The following is a 25,911-nucleotide window of genomic DNA, read 5'->3' as shown; positions in this document are numbered from 1 at the left end:
TTCGGTAGTTTCAGCTATACAAGCCATCAGGAAAATGGGGGTGGTTCAGTTATGCCCTATTAACAAGCAATCTTTCTTCTCAGTATGTGGATCGTTGTAATGGATGGTTACCAGGACTTCAGCTGTTCAATAAGAACTCATAATTAACCGTCATTTTAATCTACATTTTAATCTACATTAGAGTCCAAAATTAAAGCAATATACTGCTATTTGCCCGTCCTGTATCTAATTCACGATATAATCCTACAAACTGTCAACAGATGACGTTACGATCGTGTTCTGCACGAAAGATGACATTCCGATCGACGGAGAACTACGCCACAATTGGCGCAGGGCACCGATCAAGTGGAGTAGTATTTGCGGGGTAGTCCAACATCGACAATCGCTGTGTACACAGCCACAGACGGTGCAGTATGGCACAGAGGACACCTACAGACACTCTGCTGTAGAGGTCCATTGGAGGAATGGAAACAGGAGAGTGGCAAACTCATGTGGACCGATGGCTTAAAGTGAATCGTCCTGTTGTTTATCGGATATGGCGACAGTTTATAGAGACCGAAACGGGATTCCGGAGACCACGAAGGCCCGACCAAGTGTGACAACAGAAACAATGCACCCTTATTTCGATGTGCTGTAAGGGGACGACGGGTCCGCCTTACCATTGCACCGCAACTGAAATCTTACTTCTCAGCATCTCCTGAAAACGTTTTATCGACGATAACGGTGTACAGAAGGCTTCAGCAGAGTGGCCTTTAGCCGGCCGGAGTGGCCGAGCGGTTCTAGATGCTACAGTTGGAACAACGTGACCGCTACAGTCGCAGATTCGAATCCTGCCTCGGGCATGGATGTGTGTGATGTCCTTAGGTTAGTTAGGTTTATGTAGTTCTAAGTTCTAGGGGACTGATGACTTCAGATGTCCCATAGTGCTCAGAGCCATTTTTTTAGAGTGGCCTTTATTGTTTGAGACTTGCTGTCTGCTTACCTATGACGTGTCTTCACTGAAGGGAACGTCTGGAGCGGAGCCGTCACAGTGCCATGTTCTTTTCACAGATGAGCCCCGATTGTATCTGGAGAGTGATTTTCGACGGATTATGATTTGGAGGGAACGAACACGATTTTGGGGCCCAAACGTTGTGCAAAGAGACTAATATCAAGGAGGATCCCTAATGGTGTGGACGGGGATTACGTTGACCACTCGAATACCTCCTCATGAAACTGTACGTTGAATCGAAATGATTTAACTGCTGTCAGGTAGCCTGAGTGGATTTTGGGATTAATGCGAGATTGTTGCGAGATGCTATGGGCCCAGACTTCGCACTCATGAACGATAATGCTCGGCCTCATAGAGCGCAAGTGCTCGATGTTTTATTGGAAACGGAAGATAATGCACAATGGTGTGGCCTTCTCGCTGTCTCTATTTGAATGCCATAGAGCGTGTCTGGAATACATTAGGAAGACTGGATGTATGTCGTCAGAATCCACCAACCACTCTTCAAGACTTGAGAGCAGCTCGCAGGAAGAAGGGCGATATTGCCTCGACATGAGACCGATGACGTCAGTCACAGGCCTGTATTGGTGTACTGAGCACAGTAACCAGTTGTCAGTATGTGTGTGCAAATCGGTTAAGTTGAAAAAAGAACAACATTTTTGTCTATCGTTATGCATGTTGCAGTTGATTACATTCTGTAATCTTTGCGTTGTTTCTACTTTACTATCGTCTGTTTATACTGTTCTGTGGTAAAATAAACGCAACCTTGCAAAATTTCCGTTTGTTGCTTTAATTTTGATTACCAGCGTATTTATGCAATCAGTTTTAGTGTTGCGTTACACAACCTTCAAGCCCCTTCACCACAGTAAGCTGGGGGTAATCCAAATCCAATCTCGTGTGCAGTCATAACGGGAGCCAATATTATGACTGCACACGAAATTGGATTCCTCCAGGATTACGTTGGTCAAGAGGCCTTATGATGAAATAATGGATTACCGACAGTGGTTGCGTTAATAAATTACATGAAAAAGTGGCGATTGCAGGTGTTTAAATTTTTTATTTCATTCTTTCGGTTTCTCAAAACTTTTCATGTTTAAAAAGCAGGGGAGATCTGTTGAAATTGTGATTTTGGAAACTCTGCGCGCACTAATTTTTCGTTGATAAAATACTGCAGGCCAGGGAAATGGAGAACAGAATCACACTTTGCTTTTGAAAGCAGGAAGCTCGTCAGAAATACACGCCTAGCAGAAAGATGCGCTAGTCTGGGGGAGGGTGGAGGCGGTCTAATGCAGCGGAATTGCTGCCTCGCGGACCCTTATTCCTGCCGCACAGATTGCGAAACACTCGCCCAGGTATTACCATTAACTTCGTTAGGAATCCTTTTACGGTCCGGGGTAGCGGGAGGAGAGGGCGTTAAGAGCCGGCACGGCACGGCAGGGCAGGGCACCGCCTCCCGGGGGCTGCGTCATTAAAAGTCAATTTGATTGCCGCCAGCCGGGACGGGGGCTGGCGCGTACACCGGCTGGGGGCGGAGATCCGAAACAGAGCACTGCAGCCAGCCAGCCAGCCAGCCAGGCGGGGTGGCGAGGGCGTATCGCTGCTGCAGTCACTCTGCACTTGTCTCTCCGGGATAAAAGACAGACGCACACTGTTTAGTGCTCGGTGTAAGGTTGGCAGTTCCTTAAGCTGGAAGTAGCAGATATGACTTAAAGGAATCTAAAAGACGTAGGCATCTATGAAAGGAACAGGGCTGCGGTTGCAAGCGCCGCAGAACATGATAGTTGAGGAGGCTGTAGAAAACGGTTGTACATTGAGCAAGAATTAAACCAAATGATGGAGAAAATCGGAAAAGGATTGGAAGTTCAAGAAAGAGGACTAAAATATTTTACCTTCGCCGATAACATTATAATTCTGTTAGAGAAACAAAACTCGACCGATATTCCCCAATTGGTTTTATCTGGAAAAGCAAAGAAACAAGGACATTGCTGATATCTACAAAGTAGCCGAAAAAAGTGAGTTTAAACTACAAACGAAGTATGGATCCTACTTCGGATGTTACAACAGAAGAATAAGAAAATAAAATGTTTTCCTCACACTTCTTTCGCTCAAGAACATCAAGGAAAATTCGGAAACTGAACTACTAGACAGTGGTTGGCACAGCATTACGACAAGCCGTCGAGGGAGGCCAGATCACAGTTAGTCGACACTGTTGAGTCACAGTCCGAAGCTACCTCTCCTGACGGTCCGGGACAAACAGCAGACGAGGCGTGTGGAGGTCGCGGTCGGGATGGCAGACCCCCACAAATCTGGCCGGCTTGTGGCACTGCCTTCTCGCCGGCGCTGCGCCGCCATATAAGGCCTAGGACTGTTTCCGATCTCGTGAGTGGCGTAGGAAAATAGTCCGCTTGTTGATCGCGACCCCTGGCGCTGCTGTCGATTCGCGGTGTTCGGGTGGCGGACCCTGGCGGCCTAAGGCTGAAACACGAGGAGGCTGTGTTTTCGTCTCCGTCGGCGGCCACGGCCAAACGTAAACACCTGCTCTGGTTTCACTCGCTGTGAAGAAGGCATCCCGCATCTCTGTTCTGTCATGCGGGATGCCGGTGTCGCAGGTGGACACGACGGACGCTGCATAACCTAGGGCGTACCTACATGTCGGCCACGTAGCGTTGATTACTTGAATTATGGCAACATAAATTAATTAAATACATCTTAGTACACCATCATTTTAGCAGTTGATGGTGTATACGAACGTGTCGTTCATTAAACGTATTACATCTGAGGAACACCGCCTTACAAAAATATTTTTCAACGACGACATAGTCTTCTAACTTTGTCAAAATGTGTCACGTGATACTTTCAAAGTACTTTTCATGTCAGGAAATACGAAAGAATCACCAAAAATATATTTCAGTTTTGAGATCTGCTGCTAGCAAAGAGAAACACTATGTCCTCGTTTATATTTATTAATCGTAAATATCGTGGACGCGGGTCAATGGAGATTCTGTATTTCTCTGTCCCCCTAACATGTGTGTCCTTACAGTGGACAGTGAGGTGAAAATTCATAGCGCTGATGTTAGGAAATTACACGATAAAAACTGGTGGAATCTAGTAATATATTTAGAGAAAGATCCGATTTTAATGGTAGACCACTAAACACAGTAGCTGAGACATCCGTACGAGAAAACCTGCGCTGTATGAACACTGTCGTGTGTTGCAGCAGGACGTGAACAGTGCCGGGAGAATGCACACACAGACCACTACTGGCTAACCGGTACTAATCTGTTGGGAAGAGAAAGCATAGGATCAGATGTTATTTGTATGAATAGCTTAGAGAATCCGATAGCTCTATCATACAATAGTGCTTTGCGTTCTCCCAAGGTAAAATTAATTCACGATGAAACGAGTACACTTTAAACCCACGCCAAATTACTATAAAATAATATCCCAATGCATAATTAAAAGCATGTGCTAGAAATGCGTATAATCCCTGGATTACCAAATGGTCATCATCAAAAACTCGTATAAAAAGACCGTAACCTCTTGCAATCACTCTCCCAATATCAGCTTTTTTAAATCACCGGTACAGATCTTCATTGTGCCTTCTGTCCCATCTCCCAGTTTCTGTGCTGTATACCGGGCCTTAGTTTCCTTAAAATCTTCCTCTCGAATTCACGGATGCGCTCTTCTATTGTCTGTGGTAGTTTCGCATGTCTCACAACCATGCAATATAGCTGGTCGCCCTAGTGTCATGTATATTGCTGTCCTGGTATACGGTGACATGTATAGGTGGTTAAACTCTAGTACACCCAGTGCACATTTTTCATTCTTTGCGAATTTCCTTCTCTGTCTGACTTTTTCTATAATGTTGACTCCAGGTATTTGAATGTTTCGACTCTTTAAGAAATGTTGACCTTCTATAGTGATGGTGCCCATATCATTTTGTCGAAGAGACGCTACCCTATACTTCGTTTCCTCGTCGTTCACCAGTAATGCTAGTCTGATCGCCTCTAATATAAATCAAGATGTATCTGCCGACACGTCAGTCAGAGTTTCGCTCACAATCACCAAATCATCTGCAAATGCAACGATCGTCTCGCTTCTAACCATCTCGATCACGAACACCTGCACGGCTCACCTTTTCCAGCACAATGTTGAACAGAACTGGCGACAGAGGATCGCGTTTCAGTACAGTCTTAACTGTGAAGGGTGCCGACAGTTGATTTGCAAAGCCTAGTTGGCAACCTTATCCGTTGCATCTCATGCACTGGCTGTTAACTCAGTCATGTGGCGCCCTAGCATGCATGACGTGTGGCCATACTGATGCAATGTCGTGCCGATTTGTGTATGTAGTAATTTTAACTTTTACTTTTCACGCGCTAAAACATCATTCACGAAATATGTTGGGTACGTTGATATTTAATGGAAAGTTTCTGTGCATCTGGCACAATACTTTTATAATAATCTGTTGAAATTTTGTTCAGGGTAACATAGCTAACCGAAAGCGGTTATCCGCAATCCACTGTTATATTGCGATCTTGCTAAGAAGTTTTTCTTCTCCTAAGAAAGAAAATGATAGGGTAAGGAATGGGGAAGTAGCAGCGTGATTGGACTGAAGAGTTTGTGGCAAACATAACACAGCATGTCATTCTCAAAGGGGAAAAAAATCTTTAATGTTAAAGTCAATTGAAGCACAATACAATGAAGAGCCAAAGAAACTGGTACAGGCATGTGTGTTAAAATACAGAGATACGAAAACAGGCAGAATACGGCGCTGTGGTCGGCAACAAGTGTCCGGCGCAGTTGATGGATCGACTACTGCTCCACAAAGACGGGTTGTCAAGATTTGATTGAGTCTGAACATTGCGTTATGGTCGGTGCACCAGCGATGGGACACAGCATCTCGGCGGAAGCGAAGTGGTTTCTTTTTCATATGACCATTTCTCGAGAGAACTGTGAATATTAAGGATCTGGTAAAACATTTCATCTCTGACGTCGCTGCGGCCGGAACGACGACCACTGAAAAGAATTGTTCAACGTGACAGAAGGCAACCCTTCCGCAAATGGCTCCAGATTGCAATTCTGGGCCTTCACCAAGTGTCAGCGTGCGAACCGTTCAAGAAACAGCATCGATAGCGATTTTGGAGCCGAAGGCCAATTCGTGTACCCTTGATAGCTGCACGACACAAAGCTTTACTCCTCTCCTGGGCCCGTCAACACCAACATTGGACTGTCGATTACTAGATGCTTTTTGTCTGGTTGGACGAGTCTCGTATCAAATTGTATCGGGTGAATGGACGTGGACAGCTATTGAGACCACCTCATGAATCCATCGACCCTCCATGTCAGCAGGGGACTGTTCAAGGTAGTGGAGGATCTGTAATTGTATGGGGCGTGTGCAGTTGGAGCGATATGGGACAACTGATACGTCCAGATACGACTCTGACAAGTGACATGTACGCAGCATCCTGTCTGACCACCTGCATGCATACGTGTCCATTGTGTATTCCGAAGGACTTGGACAATTTCAGCAGGATTATGCGACAGCCCACACGTCCAGAATTGCTACAGAGTGGGGCCAGGAACACACTTCTGCTGGCCACCAAACCCCCCAGGCATGAACATTATTGACCATATCTGGGATGCCTTGCAACGTGCTGTTCAGAAGATTTCTGCACTTCCTCATACTCTTACGGATTTATGGACAGTACTGCAGGATTCAAACCGTCAGTTCCCTCCAGCACTACTTCGGGGATTAGTCGAGTTCATGTTATGTCGTTTTGCGGCACTACTGCGTGCTCGCGAAGGCCCTACAAGATATTACGCTGGTATACCAGTTTCTTTGGGTCTTCAGTGTATACAGGGTGTTACAAAAAGGTACGGCCAAACTTTCAGGAAACATACCTCACATAAAAATAAAGAAAAGGTGTTGTGTGGACATGTGCCCGGAAACGCTTAATTTCCGTGTTAGAGCTGATTTTAGTTTCGTAAGTACGTACTGTACTTCCTCGATTTACCGCCAGTTGGCCCAATTGATGGAAGGTAATGTTGACTACGGTGCTTGCGTTGACATGCGACTCATTGCTCTACAGTACTAGCATCAACCACATCAGTACGTAGCATCAACAGGTTAGTATTCATCATGAACGTGGTTTTGCAGTCAGTGCAATGTTTACAAATGCGGAGTTAGCAGATGCCCATTTGATGTATGGATTATCACTGGGCAATAGCCGTGGCACGGTACGCTTGTATCGAGACACATTTCCAGAACGAAGGTGTCCCGACCGGAAGACGTTCGAAGCAATTGATCGGCGTCTCAGGGAGCACGGAATATTCCAGCCTATGACTCGCGACTGGGGAAGACCTAGAACGACGAGTACATCTGCAATGGACGAGGCAATTCTTCGTGCAGTTGACGATAACCCTAATGTCAGCGTCAGAGAAGTTGCTGCTGTACAAGGTAACGTAGACCACGTCACTGTATGGAGAGTGCTACGGGAGCAAACGTATAGAGTAAAGTGTTATGGAGTCAGATCGACTGGCTGTTTAAAAAAATATATACCAGTCCTGAGTCATTTGATGTCCAATAAGAATACTGGAAGTTCCTCTCTCAATTTCGCTTCGCTTGAAGGCTCGGTTGTCAGATAATTAGGGTAGGAAAGTGACACACAGACAGCCGGCGTCCAATAGAGTGACCTGCTTCAGGCCGCAGAGCCACACGAAGTTTTTATTATTATTATTATTATTATTATTATTATTATTGATATTATTAGGTATACAACTATTGTTCTCCAATAGACAGATTTTGAAACATGATAATGTTCGACCCCATGTCTGAAAACCCGTCGAAACATATTTGGAGATGTTAAAATGGGTTGTCGTAGCCCACCCATCACATTCTCTAGACATTTCTCCCTCTAACCACGACGTTTTCCGATCGATGGCGTATAGCCTGTCTGACATGCACTTCTGGCCATATGAACAAGGTCAAAATTGAATCGATTCGTCGATCTTCTCAAAAGAAATCCAGTTCTGCTGCTGCAGGATTCGTATGCTGTCAGAAAAGAGGGAGAAATTAGTGGCCAGCGACGGCCAATACTTTCAATCGTAAATGTTTCGCAAGTTTTTCACAATAAAGCCTCGATCGTCGAGAAATAATGGCGGAATCAAAGACGTAGATTTAATATAAGGGGCGATCAACAAGTTTCCATTGGAAGGCGGTACAATTCAAGATCGCTGTGAACATTGAGACAATCATCCCACCCACACACCAGGTCAAGGATACCCGATCAGTAAAACACGACGTCACGCTGTGTGAGGAAGTCCACAACTGCCTGCTGCACATCCTCGCCCGAGAGGAATCTTCGACCTTTCAAAGCCTTTTATGACGCACAGGTGGCGTGATAATCCATGGGGAGAGATTGGGTGTATAGGACAGGTTCTCGAGTGTCTCCCACTTGGGTGGGCATAGTTTCTGCATTACGACTTGTGCCATATGGGGACGTGCAGCATCGTGAACTTCACGCACCATTCCACAATGGCGATTTTCGACAGACATGCTGCCTTGTAAACATTCTTCATTATCTGATGAACACCTACTGGTGTTTGTCCTCGGATGTCAAGAGAATAATAGTAGCCCATTAGATACAATCCACATGCTTTGTAGGAGCGGATCCAGCGCCTTTAAGCATGCCAGGGTTTAGATCGCTCACCGATAGATCTGTACCTACAGATTGGAAAATTGCGCAGGTCGCACCAGTGTTTAAGAAGGGTAGTAGGAGTAATCCATTTAACTACAGACCTATATCATTGACGTCGGTTTGCAGTAGGGTTTTGGAGCATACACTGTATTCAAACATTATGAATCACCTCGAAGGGAACGATCTATTGACACGAAATCAGCATGGCTTCAGAAAACATCGCTCTTGTGCAACACAGTTAGCTCTTTATTTGCACGAAGTAATGGCCGCTATCGACAGGGGATCTCAAGTTGATTCCCTATTTCTAGATTTCTGGAAAGCTTTTGAGACCGTTTGCAGTAGGGTTTTGGAGCATACACTGTATTCAAACATTATGAATCACCTCGAAGGGAACGATCTATTGACACGTAATCAGCATGGCTTCAGAAAACATCGCTCTTGTGCAACGCAGTTAGCTCTTTATTTGCACGAAGTAATGGCCGCTATCGACAGGGGATCTCAAGTTGATTCCGTATTTCTAGATTTCTGGAAAGCTTTTGACACCGTTCCTCACAACCGACTTCTAATCAAGCTGCGGACCTATGGGGTATCGTCTCAGTTGTGCGACTGGATTCGTAATTTCCTGTCAGGAAGGTCGCAGTTCGTAGTAATAGACGGCAAATCATCGAGTAAAACTGAAGTGATATCAGGTGTTCCCCAGGGAAGCGTCCTGGGACCTCTGCTGTTCCTGATCTATATAAATTACCTGGGTGACAATCTTAGATTGTTCGCAGATGATGCTGTAATTTACCGTCTAGTAAGGTCATCCGAAGACCAGTATCAGTTGCTAAGCGATTTAGAAAAGATTGCTGTATGGTGTGTCAGGTGGCAGTTGACGCTAAATAACGAAAAGTTTGAGATGATCCACATGAGTTTCAAAAGAAATCCGTTGGAATTCGATTACTCGATAAATAGTACAATTCTCAAGGCTCTCAATTCAACTAAGTGCCTGGGTGTTAAAATTACGAACAACTTCAGCTGGAAGGACCACATAGATAATATTGTCGGGAAGGCGAGCCAAAGGTTGCGTTTCATTGGCAGGACACTTAGAAGATGCAACAAGTCCACTAAAGAGACAGCTTACACTACACTCGTTTGTCCTCTGTTAGAATATTGCTGCGCGGTGTAGGATCCTTACCAGGTGGGATTGACAGAGGACATCGAAAGGGTGCAAAAAAGGGCAGCTCGTTTTGTATTATCACGTTATAGGGGAGAGAGTTTGGCAGATATGATACACGAGTTGGGATGGAAGTCATTATAGCAAAGACGTTTTTCGTCGCGGCGAGACCTTTTTACGAAATTTAAGTCACAACTTTCTCTTCCGAATGCGAAAATATTTTGTTGAGCCCAACCTACATAGGTAGGAATGATCATCAAAATAAAATAAGAGAAATCAGAGCTCGAACAGAAAGGTTTAGGTGTTCGTTTTTCCCGCTCGCTGTTCGGCAGTGGAATAGTAGAGAGATAGTATGATTGTGGTTCGATGAACCCTCTGCCAAGCACTTAAATGTGAATTGCAGAGTAGTCATGTAATGTAGATCAGGTTTGGATTCATCAACTTGACTTCACTATCAAATTCCCAAAACCGCTATAGAACTATTGGGGCATTGAGACATGGACAAATATGTAGCTGGAAGATGTCATAGCCATCAAGAAAGACATCAATAATGAAGGTATGCAGTTGGTTTGCTATAATGTTCACACAATCCATAGCTGTTATGGTGCCTTCGATTACTTCCACGAGTCCCATGTAAATCTCGATTAATGTCCATCAACCATAGTAGTGCCTCAACTGGCCTGTGGCCGTGTGCCAAATAGTCTCATCTGAAACACTGTAGTGTGTTGTCAGGTAGATCTCCACCTATTCTGTTTACAGAGCGACCAAGCCTCCAGCTTCCACATCTCTGATAAGGCGTGACCGTCCAATACGCCTACTTGTGGTTTCAAAATCCTTCAACTACTACCATACATATTCAAGAAACATGGATATATGTTCTATCTGTGCGACAGTCCGTTTTGCCATAAGCTTCCCACTTCTTTCATTTATGAAACATTTTCATTATCGATTCGCTATGTTGCTAGTCAAACACTAGAAGTCGCCATCGAAGATTCTTCATAAATAAAAGAAGAAGAAAGCGTAGACTAAAGCAGACTGCCTTTCCTTTTTGATCCAAAGACAGAACTTACCTCACCTTCTGAAGCAACTATGGAGCAACAGAGAATGGAGAAAACGACAATATTCACAATAGCTGCATGAAAAGAGGCGACCAACTTCGCTCTTTCAGAGTTGCTCATTCCCTGAAGCCGGGGCATTAGAATCTACACTTAAGGTCACATCACCATCTCATGGATGTACGTACTTCACTCAGTAACTGCTTATGTGGGGACTAAGAAGATAAGTTTTTGATATACAACCCATCCAGAAATGAAATGTGTAGTGTAAAATAAGTATGATTTTGGGTCACTTCAAACATCTCCCTTCACAGTACACACACAGTGGAGACATTCTGCTCTGACCTGTGCGCTCTATGGGAGCTGCTCCACATGGAGACACTGCTGTTCACTGCAAGCTGTGTCTGCAACACATACAATCAGACATATGCTCCACAATTCCTGATGTGCATCCATAGACCACCATTGTCAACCCTCCTTGTATAGTATGTTCCCATATTTCGCAGTCGTTGTTGAAATTAGGCAAAAGTGGTGCAAGACAGACTGAGGTTATCTGGAAAACATTCCCAATGCATACGTTGTACAGTTCTGCCACTACTTACTGTACCATGAAATTGGGGATTTATAAGTGATCCTCTCATCAAACTTAGTTTATATACAAATGGTACGTTTCTGGATGTGGGTTTCCTGCTAAAACTTTTTTCTACAAGCCATAGAAAGCCATAGAAAACAGTAATAGGAATTGTTGGAACACCCTGTACACTTTGCGTTTCCTTGCAGCAGGTAGCCCACAGCTTTCCCATGTGAGACGTGTGTCTCTTCTGCCAGCAGATGGCCGTGCCAGGAGGGTGGGGCGGCTGCGCTCGGCGGCGACGCTGCTGCTGCTGCTGCTGCTGAAGGCTCGCGGGATGGCCGCCGTCGTGACGTCACTACTGGCGGCGCTGCTGCTCGCCCACCTGCCCGCGCCCGCAGGTGAGTCCAGGCCACTCGTTGAACCACTACTTGAGATTAAGGTAAAATGTTGCTGAGATGTACATTTTAAGCGAATCTGGGCCTCCACACTGGCTTCTATTTTAATGCAATTCACTTGTTATTCCTGTTGAAATTTCGGTGACTTTAAAGAAATCAGTGCCAGTCGCTTTTCGCCCACAAGATTAGCCGAGAGCGCTAATGCGCTGCTTCCTGAACTTGGGTAGGCGCGCCGGCACCTGATTGAATACGCCCGGCAGATTACCTACGTTGGCCGGTGTGTTGGCCAGCCTGGATGTGGTTTTTAGGCAGTTTTCTACATCCCATTAGGTGCATACTGGGCTGGTCCCCACGTTCTTCCTCAGTTACACGACTCGCACACATCTGAACACGTTCGCACTATGCCATGGATTACACTAGACGCAGACAGCTGGGGTGCCATGGATTACACTAGACGTCGACAGCTGGGGTGCACAAATTAAGTCCCAGGGAGGACGGGGTGGCAGCAGGAAGGGCATCCCACAACCCCTTATAACTAACCTTGCCAAATCCGTTCCTAACCGTGCCGACCCTGCGAAACTGCGGGACAAGGCACCAGCAAAAGAAAGAAAGAAGTGCCAGTCACTTTCCGGCACTGTAATATGCAAGCTCAGACTGCCTTCACGAAACCAGTTCCTCACAGATAGCCCTGTGTCCTCATAGTGCTACTCGCACACCTGGAACGCAGTGGCGGCGCAAAGTTAAAATCAGCGGAGATGATGCCCAGAGAATTTTTAGTCTTTGTTATAAAATGATGTAAAGGAAACAAACATGTATAAATGAAAATCCTACCAGAACAAAGCCAGATATTTCTGTTGATACGACATGGATATTGGACAGCGGCCTGTCAAATACTTACGCAAAGAAAAATCTTCAAACAACCATATATTTTCAGAAGTTATTTTACTTAGACGACAGGTTCCAGCATCTCATTAATGTGTTCTTCTGGCCCCTATGCGTTCCATGTGTAGACAGTGAGATGTCTATCGATACATGCATAACTGGCGGCATCAAGTCGTCGAAGTAAAGACTCCAAAACCGAATTCACGAAATTCAGGTACTGATGGATCTAGTATATCTGACTGTCTGTGCATGAAATGCATAGGCCTGAAGATGGCATTTATGAGATGCTGAAACTGGTTGTCTTAATAAAATAACTTCTGAAAACTTCTGGCTGTTTGGTGATTTTTCTTTGGCAAAAGTTAAATATGTTTTGCCTACTTTAACCTATATTATCACGATTAGAGTTTCATCTGTTAAATTAAAAAAGAAATATATTCTTATTTTTCGCTCGAGAAGAACTGTTATCTTCCTCTTGATCTCTGGATACTACCTGAGGAAACACTTCTCGATTGAAAGCAATGCAAGGGCATTTAGTTTTTTTCGAATTCATAGTGCTTTTCAGAAAAGATATTATTATTTTCAGTGTGGAAAAGCAGCGTTCTCCCCCTGATGTAGTTATGGGTACAGTGAAGGGTCTTTATATCAGTTTCGTAGCTTTACCAAGAAATTTTTTCCAAGAAAATTACATTTAGCACACTTTCAAGGTTTCCAGTGGCCAGTAGTATCTCCTGTGTTGGATCTTCATTCTTAAAACTAGCAAAGCATGTCTTGTAGAACAATATAGTAGCTACTAAATGTTCAATAGAAAAATATCTCTCCATTGTATGTGCAGTCACAAACTCTCTTAGCTTCTATCAAAAGAGGGTCTGAACGATTCTCTCAGTACTTTGCTTTTCTGAATTCTAAAACAGCAGTTTGTTACGTATTAATTAGCCTTAAACTCGCAAATTTCTCGAGACTGTATTTGGTTGTACTTGTAATTTATTTCAAAATGAGGTATAATCTTATGAAAAAGATCCAACCACACTTAGACGCTCTTATCACTCAGGTATTTTAAAATTTTTGTTGCTTCTGTGGTGGACTGAGCTTCAGTCGATTTTCAGTAAATTTGAGTATGGCTATTTCTTAAAGTTTACAAATTCTTATAGTTCTGTTTGTGATCCGTATCTTGAAATTCGACGTCGTAGAAGATGAACATGGAATGCTTACGTCCATATGCTTCTTGAGAATGCATACAGGTTACCATGTTTTTCAGAAGAATATTGGAATAAGCAGAACGCTAGAGAAAAATATTCTTAGGTGTCGTGAAATGCTTGCTGCGTTTCTTTTTACTCATTTAAGCTGATGTGCAAAACAGTGGATGATATGTGCATTAGTATAAACAGCTATGACTTTTGCTTCAACTGCTGCTGTTTGACCTTTCATGACAGTTGGACCATCCAGCGTTTGGGCTATCAGTTTTTGTCCATTTCCTTGAAGAATTATGTCTTATTACACTAAAACACGTTTTGATATGCCGCTTTCAGTTCGATTTTCTGGAATAAAGAATCCCAAAGACACTCAAATATTTATCGATTCAGTATGTACCGTAGAACAAGAACCATTTAAGATTTTAAATGACTTCCAAAACATCTGTTGGGGCCTCAGCCATGATACTTACAAAGGAAACTCTTCTAATTTCCGTCCTTACCTCTTTTGTGGCAGACTGGCAACTACCTCCTTCTGAACCGTCTTAGAAAGATCTTTAAAGACTGCACTGGTTTCTAAGTGCTTCTTTAAACCTGAATCTAGTTTAGACCCAAAGTTAGTACTTCTCTAAATACCGCTGGTTTACTCAATCATTTTTTCACCATGTGCGCTTAAGGTAGTTTCAAAGTTTTTACGAACGAAAATTCCCTCTACAATTTTGGACAAAATTTCGCACTTCTTTATAACCTCTATGATATGCTCACTGTTTGGAAGTCTGTATGCCTCGCAAAGTTTCTCCTTAATACTAATGGTTCCTAAAAGTGATGGTGAAACTGCGTTATCAAGATGCTATTAAGTTTTTTCTTTCTGTTCTCTATATTACTGGAACCATCATTTGTCCACGTTGGAGACAACGATACAGCAAACGGAAAGCAAAACAGTGACTTTTTTTCTTCTCAGTCAAAAAGGCAACTTTTGCATTCAAACCATCTAGATTAAAGCTATGAAGATAGATTTTGTTGTTGTCTATAACTACCAGAGATATTAGATTTTCTTGTGTTAAGCGACCTCTTCTCGTAACTTTTTCTCATAGAGAGACAACTCTGAAGCTATGGAAGTTCGTTTACAGTGAAATGACTTATTTGTTGTGGATCTTATGGATGTAACGGCATAGTTAAAGTTTTCTGTAAGATCAAAAGCAGGAAAGTCAGTCAAAGAGAATAGCTAGAAACAGGCTAATAGCCTAATTCATCAATTTATATCATCCAGTAAAATTGTACATGATTACACACAAAACATTCGGAGTAAAAAGCTAACTACAGTGCAGCCGAACGTTAGTATTCGCCAGTGCTCTGTGCTCCCCCTCGCCACTCGCTCTTGCCGTCTCCAGAATGTGCGGAACAGCCAGATACCGGACCGTTGGAGCTGTGAAGTGCACAGTCCCATCTAGAGGCTTTTGTTTCTTTTCGTAATATGAGGCATGACTGAACCGTGGCCTTCGACCATAGATACCAGTAGACTGGCGTTGCTGTGCAGAAGCTATAGGGCTGGTGTGGCTCCAACATAAACCACGTGACAGTTGGCAAAACGTGGCGGGATTTCAAATCAGTGGTCTGCCATCCTATGTTTGTATCGTATTTTACCCACATTTCTCAATTGACTGCAAAACTCTTTCAACAAAAATTACTTTTTTATTTGCGAAAAATTATGCCAGAACTACATTTGACCTGGATTTGTTCACAGTACCATTTATAAAGTCTAACAATACATCGTACGCCACTCTGGTGGGCAGCGGGACGAAATTACTATAAACTATCAATTAAAGTAAAATGTCGTTAAAATTCCTTTAAACAGTAAGAGTTGGCTCGTGTCAAAACTTTAAACATTGGATTTTCCGCGTTTTGAGCTCTAGTCACTTATAAAATAAAATGGGATATGGGAATTATTTCAACTATAGGTGCCAAAATGGCCGACTATAGGAGCAGGTCCATTTTAGAGTATCAATTTTAGGTGCACTTCAAAGGTTCAGTTCCCAATATTTTTATAAAAGTTTAAACAGTTAAAAAAATTATATTTTAGATGAAAGGTGAGACTTTGAAGTTTGAGAAAATAATTTTGGAGCCTAGGTTTAAAAACGGCAAACGCTGTAAACATAAATTATAAATATACATTGTAAATAATAAGTAACCTATCAAAACGCTTCTCTGCGAAGTGCTTCGAGCAAAGGCGCGTATGTGCAGATGGCTTAAAGTTTTTCCGTTTTCCAGGGCCTGTATCCAAAGCTGCCTTCGGTTTTCATCCTTAGGGAACCTATGAGTAGGAACGAGAAACAATTATACTTACTTCTGTAACCGAATTATCACAGATACTTTCCAAAATGTAATATGATTCTGACTTTACAGGCATCACTTTCAACACTTTAATTTACGTGGTACTCTATTCAAAGTGTAAAAAACATAAAAGTCACTTCAGCAGATTTCAATAAACGCATCTGCACTGTCATAGAAACACTTACACGTGAAATGTAATGCCATTTCCCCCTACGAAATGCTGAGCACAGCCATAAGCGCAACACGAAACAACCATGTTTTGCCAACATTCACTTGATTTCAGCCCAGAGATGGTGGAGCCACGAAAATGACGTCAGGGCCAGTCTATGGCCAGAAGTGTCTCTGACATGGACACGACCGATTTCCTAGTGCAGAGGTTTGTCTTGGGTCTTGGGCCGGCTCGAGATGTGAGGGTGAGAGGACACAGTGGTATGACAACGGAACGCGGCGGCGCGCGAGTCGGCGATTGGCTGGCGGGCAGAAGCGAAGAGGGCGTGGCGAGCCGGAGGCCGGGCGGAGGTTGTCACGTGGTTGTACTGGAGTCGGCGGGTGTTGGCCGCCGCCGTGCATTCTCCGGCAACCTCGTGAGCTGTGGATGCGCTCGCTTCCTTGTGGGGACACGTTGTTATGGTCTAGCGAAGTGATGGGCCCGCATCTTCGCAAAATCGCCTCACCATCAAAACACCCAGTTAAGTACGCTAATTACTAATAGCGCTTATTTAACTGTGGTTGTGATCGGTCTTGGTACAGTAAGACGTTGCACGACGTGTAATGTGATACTTGTTGAATTTCATTTGAGGCCTCCCACTAAGCGTGTGCTCAGCTTCCGCATATAATTGATGTATTTGCAGGTGTGTGTCATTAAGTACTAGTGAATGACGGTTCTCGTGGGCCCGTTTATTTCCCAGTCTTTATCAAGTACTGTTTCACTTAAAGGAATCACTTCCTACTGAAATTAGTTGTTATTTAGCCTTGATTTTATACAGTTAATTTACTGATCAGTGTTAGGTGTTAAGGTTAAGAAACTTTTTTCCAGCCTTCTGTTGTCAGGTGTGGTATGTATTTGAGTGAGCTGGGGCACCGGGCAATCGAAGCTCAGTGCTTCCCTTTAGATTAAACGTTTGGCTTACGGGCGGTGGACTTCGCTGAGGTCAGGTGTTCCTCTTCGGTAGCGTTTGCTTGGTTCACATTTTGGTGGTCTACTCGACGTGGGGTTGCTAACGGAGCCACGTCTTTGTTCGAAGTATTACTTCTCTCAGTCGGTTCCACAGGTGGTGGTTAAACTTCGGCCTTACAAACGTGGACCTTGCATCTGTTATTTCACATTTATCATTGTACAAGCTTGTAACTTTCTATGCCTTAAAAGTCCATCTTACAAGTCAAGAGGAATTTGAATAATTTCGTGATTCTCTCTGCAAGATTGTCCAAGTTAAATTTAATAAGTACATTTTAAGCGTTCGTGTTAAAGTTGAGGCTGTGTGCCAACTGTTATTTTACATGTAATTTTAACTTTTGCAATTGAAAATGGTCTTAAACAATGTGTGTTAACTAGAGTTCTTTGTTAAAGTTATTTATTAACTTGCTTATGATTTCTGTAATGAATGTCTCTTAAATAATCTTGCCCGAGTGGCGCCTTTCAAATTGTATCTGAGATTGTTTTGGGAATTTGAATTGAAATGTTCACTTCATTGGGTCAGCCCTTTCACCCCCTTTACATGTAAAGGTTTGACAAAACAGCTGTTAAGTAAAACCGTTCCAACCGTTCCCATGATTATAAGCTGTAAAAGTGTAAAGAAAGACTAAAATGGGTTCATTATTAAACGTTATCTGTAACATCAAGTAGAAGCAGAGGATACTGCATTTCCACAGCGCCTATACGCGGCCCTCGCTACTGTCCCTCCGTGGGCCAGACGTGACTGCTTCCTCCACCTGGGCAGAAAGTAGTTCAGAAATCATCACGTCACTGACCCCTGGCGCCACCGTGGGAAAACCGCGTGGCCGTGTACACTTCGCTGAAACATGGCTCCCGCCGACTTTGTGGTGTCGCTGCCCCTCCGCGATCAGTTCTGAAGCTGAAAACTCCAGGATGACGAACACCAGCAAAGCACGGTTCAAGGGGGCGGCCGTAACAGGCCCTGAGAGCGGTGACCTGCCACCCAACAATCAAACGTAGCGGATTCCGCCCACACGGCTTCCACGTGGCGACTTCAATGGACTGCCACGTATAATCACAGCCGCCTACGCTACCAGGATGCTGCAGTTTGACCATGTCCCAGCCATCCAGAGTGCATCCCTCCATAGAAATATAACCTAGTCCTGCGTCGAATTAGCTGCGAGTATTACAGGACGTAGTTGTGCCACGATCTCTATACCACACCTGCGTTGGGGTCAGCAGCCGCGGACAAGACACGGACCCACATTGAGACAGGGACGCTGCAGTCGTCAGAGTATCTCGGTCACACGAGACTTTACACAAGATGAATTTAACGTCAAAGCCAGCCACCGAACGCTGGTTAACCTAACTTTCCTTGTTTTGGGGGCGGGGGGGAGGGGAGGAAGGTAATCATCGACCTTCTCACTGCTTTGGTCTGATCCGCCACGAATTCTTCTCCTATGCCCACCTTCCATATTAAACTACCGTTTTCAATTATTTGGTAGGTGTATTCCAATCTCTGTCTTCCTCTACAACCTGTGCAGCTCCATGTAGTACCATGGAAATTATTCAGTGATGTCTTAGCAGTTGTCCTTTAACCCTGTCCCTTCTTCTCAGTTTTTCCCATATGTCCTTTTCCTCGTCGATTCTGCCGCGAACCTCGTCATTCCTTACCTTCTCAGTCCATCTAATTTTCAACATTTCACTGCAGCACCACATCTCAAATGCTTCGATTCTCTTCTGTCCTGGCTTACCCACTGTCAGTTTTTGACAACCATTCAATGTTCTACTCCAAACGTACACTATCTCAAATTTCTTCCGCAAAGTAAGGCTTTCGTCTGATAGGAAGGACTTCTGTTGGCCAGGAATGCCCTTTTTGCCAGTGCTTGCTTTTTTTATGTCCTCCTTGCGCCGATCTAGATGGGCTATCTTGCTGCCTTGTAAGCAGAATTTCTTTACTTCATCGACTTCACCAGTTCTGATATTTCCTCGGTGTTCTCTTGTACTACGTCTCATTCCTTCCGTCTTTATTCGATGCACTATCCATCGAGTACTCATTAGACTGTTCATTGCGTTCCACAGATCCTGTGATTCTTCTTCACTTTCACTCAGAATAGCAGTGTCATTAACGAGTCGTGTCACTGATATCCTTTCGCCTTCAATTTAAATCCGTCTCCCCAGCCATTCTTGGATTCCACCATTGTTTCTTCGACGTACAGATTGAACAGTGCGGTTCTAGGCGCTGAAGTCTGGAACCGTGAGACCGCTACGGTCGCAGGTTCGAATTCTGCCTCGGCCATGGATGTGTGTGATGTCCTTAGGTTAGTTTAGTTTAACTAGTTCTAAGTTCTAGAGGACTAATGACCTCAGAAGTTGAGTCTCATAGTGCTCAGAGCCATTTGGAACATTTTGATTGAACAGTGGCGGCTGAATTCTACATCCGTATCTCACACCCTTTTTGATATGAGCACTTGGTTCTTGGTCGTCCACTCTTGCACATATAGTATTTCGAAAGACGTCGACTATGCGAATGTCACTGTACCCTCTACCTGGAACGATTAGTTCTGTGTTACCATCACAGGAGTGCGTTCCACGCAGGATAAAAGTAATCAGACACCGCCCAGGTGAGAACGTAACCGCAGTCTGAAGGCACAATTCGGTGGCAGCAAGCAGTCAGTATAAGGAAGGCAGCTGTCTCGTACTACAGGAAAGCTCAGGTGTGGTCAAAAAAGACCAACGTAGCCCCATGCCCCGTAAAGGTAGGGAAACGACAGTGGAACAGCGAAGGCTTATTGTGGGGCAGAAATAGGCAATGCTGTCAACTGAAGCCGAAAAACTATACATACTATCTTCCACGAAAAGAAAAAAGAAAAAACTGTCGTCAGTCGTCCACGACAGGGGCGTCCTCAGAAACTCACGAAGAGAGACATGGGGAAGATAGTTCGGATGGTTAAAGACGACCCACGTGCTACGGACCCTGGCTACAGCGGTAGAACTGGCAAAAGGCTTTGGTACCGAAGTTAAATGTCAGAACAGTGCGCAGATGCCTGGGCAGTGCTGGGCACAGTGCCAGAGTGCCAAGACGCAAACCGTTCGCCAGTAAGTGTAACGCAAAAAAGCGGATCGTTTTTGCCGAAGAATTTGTCTGCAAGGATGTGACCTTTTGGGACAGGATTCTGTGGAGTGATGAATGCAAATTTACTTTGAGCCACGTGGATGACCGCAGTTTAGTGTGGCGAGAAGCAAACACATAGTGGGAGCCCAGAAACATGCAAACGACCATCGAACATGCTAGTGGCAGTGTGATGGTGTGGGGATGGATGTCTACCAGAGGTGCTGGCGAGCTTGTCTTTATTGAAGGCACCGTGGACAAATTCGTCTATCTTGATATAGTCAAACAAACTCCGACGAAAAGTGCTGCGAAGTTGGATGTTGGAGGTGACTTTTATTTCAAACAAGAGAATGATCCTAAGCATACTGCGGAAATAGTCCAACTGTGGAACCTATGCCTCATCGCATTACCCCACCGCTGTTTCCGGACATCAATGACGTCAAAAATGTCTGGAATGAACTGGAAACGAGACTATACAAACCACATGTGAACAGTTTCCCACATCTGCATGTATTGATAGAAGAAGAATGGGTGAATATCGGCTCGGATTTAACGGAAAAGGTTGTTTGCTCCATGCCGTCAGGCTGTAATACAGAAAGAGGGACGCATAACCAAATACTGACTGATGAGTGTCTGAACACTTTTGTCCATTGTGTGTTTCGATTTTTTTTTTTTTTACATAATGTGTGTTTTGTTACTTATTGTTCTACATATGTTCGGACTGAACTGGCATATGTACTACACATTTGTAAAGAATAAAATATATGTTTTGAGTTAAAAACACATTTAAGGTTTACTTCCCTGATTACTTCCAATGCCCGAATACTTTTGCCCGCCTGCGCAGGTGTTTGTTCTTTCCGGGCGCTATATGATACTGGAATAATAGAGAATTGTGCAGGTGGTTCGATAAGCCTCTTCCAGGCACGTAAATGTGATTTGCAGAGTACCGATGTAGATGTAACTGAAGATTCATTTATTACGCTTCAAATATTTCTTATATGATAGGTTTGTATAGAAATAACTCGTCTGCTACCAGTCACGATATACTTTATTTTGTTTTTCGCACGACGCCTTCCGGGGAAATGATTCCCATTTTCAAGTGCATTTTTTTGTGTTTGTTATGTCATTCCTATGTGATGTCGTCGATGTGTGAGATTCTGCTTCATTTTGTTAACTTTTGTTAACTAAGTTCTCTTATGGTCCATTTGTACAGAGGTACACACACACACACACACACACACACACACACACACACACACACACACACACACACACACACACACACACAAAAGAGAGAGAGCGAGAGAGAGAGAGAGAGAGAGAGAGAGAGAGAGAGAGAGAGAGAGAGAGAGAGAGGGGGGGGGGTGAATGAATCCTTCAACTCACGGCGCAACACACGGTGGTCTCATCGTTCGCAAACCGCGTGACGGCAGCTGCATAGCCGGGAGCTAATGTTATGCTTAAGCCGAGAGCACCGTTGTCAGCGACGACAGCAGAAGTGAGAACTACTCGGTCCGCGCGTCCGTAAATCGGAAGGCGCCGCGGCACAAAAGCGGCGCCGGGCCGCCAAACTCGGCGCCCAAGTTGCTGAGGCGCGAGCCAGCCAGCACCTGGCCGCGCCGCATAAATTCCCGCCGGAAGTTGGGACGCGGCTCCAGCTGACGTCACGTCGCCCGCCAGTTTGTCAACAACAGCGGTGCGCGCTGCGGAGTGGCTCAGTAGCGCGCCCAGCCAGCAGCGCAGGTAATCAGCGACAACCAGCGCCCGCTCACACCGTCTGCCGGTTGCCCATACTGTCCATCAGACCGATCCACTTCAACCACTTCCTGTAATCATCACACTTTTGTCAGGTTTGTGTTCAAGGTCATAGCGTTTTGCTTTACATGTTGGCACTCCGGTTGCTACGGGTACTAAACAAAGAATAGTGCGAGGTCATCCACATGGGCACTGAAAGCAATCCGATAAATTTTGGGTGTACGATACATCGCACAAATCTGAGGGCTGTCAATTCGACTAAATACCTAGGAATTGCAATTGCGAGCAACTTAAATTGGAAGGACCACGTAGATAATATTGTGGGGAAGGCGAAACAAAGACTGCGTTTTGTTCGCAGAACACTTAGAAGATCGGACAAACCCACTAAAGCGATAGCCTACATTACACTTGTCCATCCTCTGCTGGAATATTGCTGCGCGGCGTGGGGTCTTTAGCAGGTAGAATTAACGGAGGACTCGAAAAAGTGGAAAGACGAGCAGCTCGTTTCGTGTTATCACGCATTAGGGGTGAGAGTGTCAATGATACGATACGCGAGTTGGGTGGTAGTAACTGAAACAAAGGCGGTTTTCTTTGCGGGGAGATCTATTTACGAAATTTCAATCACCAACTTTCTCTTCCGAATGCGTAAATATTTTTTTGACACCCACCTACGCAGAGAGAAATGATCATCATAATAAGATAAGAGAAATCAGAGTTCGAACGGAAAGATTTGGGTGTTCTTTTTTCCCACGCGCCATTCGAGAGTGGAATGGTAGAGAAGTAGTATGAAAACGAGTCAATAAACCCTCTGCCAGGCACTTAAGTGTGAATTGCAAAGTAACCATGTAGATGTAGGTATACATGGTGGATCTAAAAAGTTCGGTGAATGCTATCAGACAACAAACAAAACAAAAGATACAAATAAACGTTCTTTACTGCCCTTCAAAATAGTGGCCACCCGCTACAACACACTTTCGACAATATCTATACAGCTTCTGAAAACAGTAAAGGCCTCCTGTGGAGTCGGTCGCAGAACGGCTCTCACACAATCTTCGATGGCATTCACGTGCGCCCAACGCTCGCCTTCCATGGCCGCCTTCGAGCGGGGAAACAGGAAGAAGTCCGCAGGAGGCAGATCAGGGGAACTGCCGCACACGGATCGCGCAGTGTGTGTGGAGGGACATGTCCTGCAGCAGCGTTCATTTTCCAGTCCTGTGCAACTCTGGCCGAAACCGCCGGACACGCTGCAGCAATCGGTTCAAAATGGAATGGTAAAATTCAGCATTAATGGTTCGACCTGCTGGAACAAATCCCTTGTGGACGATGTCGTCGTTGTCGAAGAAGGCGATCGACAGTGTTTCAACCTTGGATTTTTGCAGAGCGTCTGCCATGTAAGCAGGAGATCCCGGGTTCGAGTCCCGGTCGGGCCACACATTTTCAACTGTCCCCGTTAATGTATATCAACGCCTCTCGACAGCTTAAGGTCTTGATTTAATTAAATCCTATATAACGATAATTATTTTAGCAGTTATAGAGGTGGGCCGGGTTGTGGTTTGAAAGGAGAGTCCCCAAGCGCCAACTGTTCAGTCATATAATGCAGATTACATTTCCAGGATGTGCAGGTACAACGGAGACAGTTTTTAGCGAGCTGTGTGGTTATGAGATGCGTCAGACTCCCGGAAGGAATACTGTTGTGGAGAGAATCAGAGGGCAGTCAAAATTCGCTAAAAACACGGGCTTTTAAGATAACATCCATCAAAATGGAATGGCAACAGAAAGTCTAGGGCCCCTTTGAAAACAAAGGAATGCTGACTGCTGACCCAGGTGAAGCAAAACCAAATAGATGATCGAGTTTAAAAACAGCTACTATTGGTTCATGTAGATAATTTAGAAGTAGAAGCAAGGAGTGCTACTGTGCTTATAGACATCCTCCCAGATGGGCTAGCAAACGAAAATAGGAAGAGAGAGAGAAAGGAGTTCGGAGACATTTTGTAGTGGAGTACCAATGCTTTTTTGTAGAAAACTAGCTTTCGGACCCCGTTGCTGTGTACAAAATAAAGGTTGCCTCTTACAGAGAAAATAACAGAAAAGAGCTACTTTTTAATAATGCTATTTATTTCCTTAAATAAATAAATAGCATTATAAAAAGTGGCTGGTCGCTTTTGTCTTCTCTGTGAGAGTCAACCTATCTCAAAGACTAACAAGTTTTTTAACTGGTCAACGACCTGGAATGCAAGTAAGGCAGGTATACCAGCGACATGTATGACAACATCTTACTCGTCGGCACTCTCAAGAATTTTTACTCAGTCAGTCAGAAGTGACGTAACACCAAAATACACGGAGCAGGGAGTTTTACTTGTCAGAAGTACTCTGGAGCAACTCAAAGTTCCTTGACTGTCCGGCTTCTCTGTGAGCAGCAAATCACTTCTTTTCTTCTTCTTCTTCTTCTTCTTCTTCTTCTTACGAGGCTGACTGCTTTATGGACAGACTTTACTTCCAGATGACTTCTCGACGCTCGTCTATTGTGAGACACTCTCATTTGGCTGAGTTGAATTAAGACGCAATTCAGAGCAACTGACTGATTTTGAAGCCACTCCAGTCACCACTTGCAGATTATAGGTAAGGTGAGATCCAGTCGCAACAGCGAACCGAAAAACAGGAAAAGATGAATTATTTGTAACAGGATTCCGTAATATCAGTCTATGTTCTAATGACTTGTTTGCAGTTTTACACGACTTCATCTCCAGCAATAGCTACACAAGAGACGAGAAGAACTTAACGAGATGGTTCGAAATGTATATATCGTATGAAATAGTGGGGCATGGGAGATGAGTGTGTGCAACTTCTAGTAGACTGGCAAGACTTCTGCCAGGGGACCAGCGACAGATCAGAAGCGGTTCGTGCGAAATGGCTGATTACGTTGCTTCTCCAGCAGGTGGGCGTCACTGCCGTTCTGCGTCTGGCTGACAGTGTTGACTCGGCGATTCTGTACTTCCAGCACTGTTTTGACAATGAACGACACCGCTAGACTCACTTTAGCTCCTTCGCGCTTCAGAGATAAATGTTTGAAACAATTTCTGATCCCCTCCATCAACTTTTGACACAAGACAGGACGGTCAGTCGGTGTATGTAGAAGGGGAATGGAGGGTTAGAACAGGAAGTCTACGCTTGTGGTGCAGTTGGCCCCCAATCGCGTTCAGTTTAGCTGTGGGATACAGAACTATGGACTATAACATGTTGGACAACTGTGTCAACATTCATCTGCAACACGTGAAGATGTTGAAATTATCATAGGAGCTAAGAAAAGCAGGCCACTGAAATATACACTCGTCGCCTACAATCTAGCTAATGTCAGATCAACACTAGCTATCTCATTTTACGAGCGTTGCCCAGAAAGTAATGCACAGCATTTTTTTCTCAGACAAAAACAATGCAAAACGTTACGTATGTATTATTTGAAGTCTCCTGGGTGAACGCGCCCAGTTTCCATCACTTCCGACGGATAGTGTAGCTGCAAGGCAGTTCCAAAACGCCGTCTGAAGGTGATTTACATTACAAGGAACGTGCTGTCACTGATTTTCTCACTACAGAGAAAGAAATTGTGGGAAGCATTCACAAAAGCTTAT

At 44.3% G+C, this 25,911-nt stretch overlaps 1 protein-coding gene across 1 annotated transcript in view; it reads left to right on the top strand.

Annotated features, from left to right (window-relative positions):
• The window catches only part of LOC126267932 (discoidin domain-containing receptor 2-like), a 737,095-nt gene that overhangs the window by 186,922 nt on the left and 524,262 nt on the right, over positions 1-25,911 (top strand). The window contains exon 2 of the mRNA XM_049973242.1: positions 11,728-11,868. Coding sequence (XP_049829199.1) covers positions 11,805-11,868 — 64 coding nt within the window. The 5' untranslated portion in view covers positions 11,728-11,804. The remainder of the gene's footprint in view (positions 1-11,727; positions 11,869-25,911) is intronic.

Source organism: Schistocerca gregaria, chromosome 4 (genome assembly GCF_023897955.1).
Source record: "Schistocerca gregaria isolate iqSchGreg1 chromosome 4, iqSchGreg1.2, whole genome shotgun sequence".
NCBI classification, from domain to species: domain Eukaryota; kingdom Metazoa; phylum Arthropoda; class Insecta; order Orthoptera; family Acrididae; genus Schistocerca; species Schistocerca gregaria.
The sequence above is the reverse complement of the archived record's forward strand: the minus strand, read 5'-3'. Positions and strand labels throughout refer to the sequence as shown.